The sequence below is a fragment of the Erythranthe guttata genome, chromosome 11 (assembly GCF_056151865.1).
Source record: "Erythranthe guttata isolate IM_541 chromosome 11, IM_541, whole genome shotgun sequence".
In the NCBI taxonomy this organism is placed as follows: domain Eukaryota; kingdom Viridiplantae; phylum Streptophyta; class Magnoliopsida; order Lamiales; family Phrymaceae; genus Erythranthe; species Erythranthe guttata.
The window spans coordinates 16,485,735-16,487,129 of NC_142543.1; the positions used below are offsets into that span (position 1 = coordinate 16,485,735).

A 1,395-nucleotide genomic window follows, 5' to 3' on the forward strand; every position below is an offset into this window, starting at 1 on the left:
TCTAGGAATGTAAATGAAACGAACTACTTCACAAAAGCACAAGCTCGAAATTTCTGACGAGCTCGAACTCGAGTCTAATTATAGTTGTCCATGAGCTCACAAATCAGCTCGCGAAATTATATTTATATTTATTTTTATTCTAGATATAAGTAATATTATAATAATATAACAAAAATACATAAATAAATACATTAATTATTTTGCAATTTTGTAATTAAGTTATTATGACGATATATAAATATAGAATATATAAAAAATAATAATAGTAAGAAATATTTATTATTAATACAGAATATCTAAAAGAAATAATAAATAAAGAAAAATGAGCCCAATAGGCCCATCAAAAGATACTTTTCTTAACCAACACTCTCTCTCTCACCAGTCACCACCAACCCACTCGCTTCTTCATTTTCTCTCCCAAAGCGAAATTCCCCTTTTCCTCTCTCTCTCTCTCTCTCTCTCTCAGATCAGATTCTACAACCAAAAAAATGGCGTTGGAATGGGTGGTTCTCGGGTACGCCGCGGCGGCGGAAGCGATCATGCTCCTCTTCCTCACCCTGCCGGGTCTCGACCCGATCCGCAAGGGGCTAATCAGCGTGACCCGGAGCCTCCTGAAGCCGTTCCTCTCCGTCGTCCCCTTCTGCCTCTTCCTGCTGATGGATATCTACTGGAAGTACGATCACCTCCCCCACTGCGAGTCCGAATCCTGCACACCGTCGGAGCATCTCCGCCACCAGAAGTCAATCATGAAGTCCCAGCGCAACGCCCTCCTCATCGCCTCCGCCCTCGTCTTCTACTGGCTGCTCTACTCTGTCACCGCCCTCGTCGTCAAGATCGATGTCCTCAATAAGCGGATCGAGAAATTGAAGGCCCAGGATTGATCGATTCGATCGATCGATTGAATTTTTCAGAAATGTTAGTATTTTCCTACATTATTTCTGCGAAATGTTTTTTTCTTTCATGAACTGAGATTATGGTTTAAATAATTGTTTAGGATCTGATTCCGATTCTCGATTTTTGATTTTCGATTTTTCGGTTTATGTTGTTGTATGGTGCTCTTACACGTTTTAATTAATTGCTAGTTTCTGTTGATTTTCGTGTGGTTTCCGATTACCGAAGAATTTTATGAAATCAGTGTCTTCTACAGTTATCTTTTTTCCCTGTTGGTTGATTTGATCTGATGGAAATTAGGGTTTACTTAGTATATTGGAATCCGGTTACTTCTTGAGTTGTAGTTCGATTATGCGTGTTTAGTAGTTGTTCATTTTGAAAGAAATTCATTGAGCTGGTTCGAAAATTCCCTTTAGTTTCCAGGTTAATTAATTTAGATGATCAATTGTTTCCCGTACTCGAAAATCGATTGTTTCTAACTTTTGAGCATGTCCTTTTATTTGT

At 38.7% G+C, this 1,395-nt stretch overlaps 1 protein-coding gene across 1 annotated transcript; it reads left to right on the forward strand.

Annotated features, from left to right (window-relative positions):
- Nucleotides 1-344: 344 nt before the first annotated feature.
- Nucleotides 345-1,096, forward strand: LOC105958876 (uncharacterized). The gene has a single exon (XM_012982884.2). It carries the CDS (start codon nucleotides 489-491, stop codon nucleotides 879-881), a length of 393 nt encoding a protein of 130 aa, XP_012838338.1. The 5' UTR covers nucleotides 345-488; the 3' UTR covers nucleotides 882-1,096.
- Nucleotides 1,097-1,395: the final 299 nt, after the last annotated feature.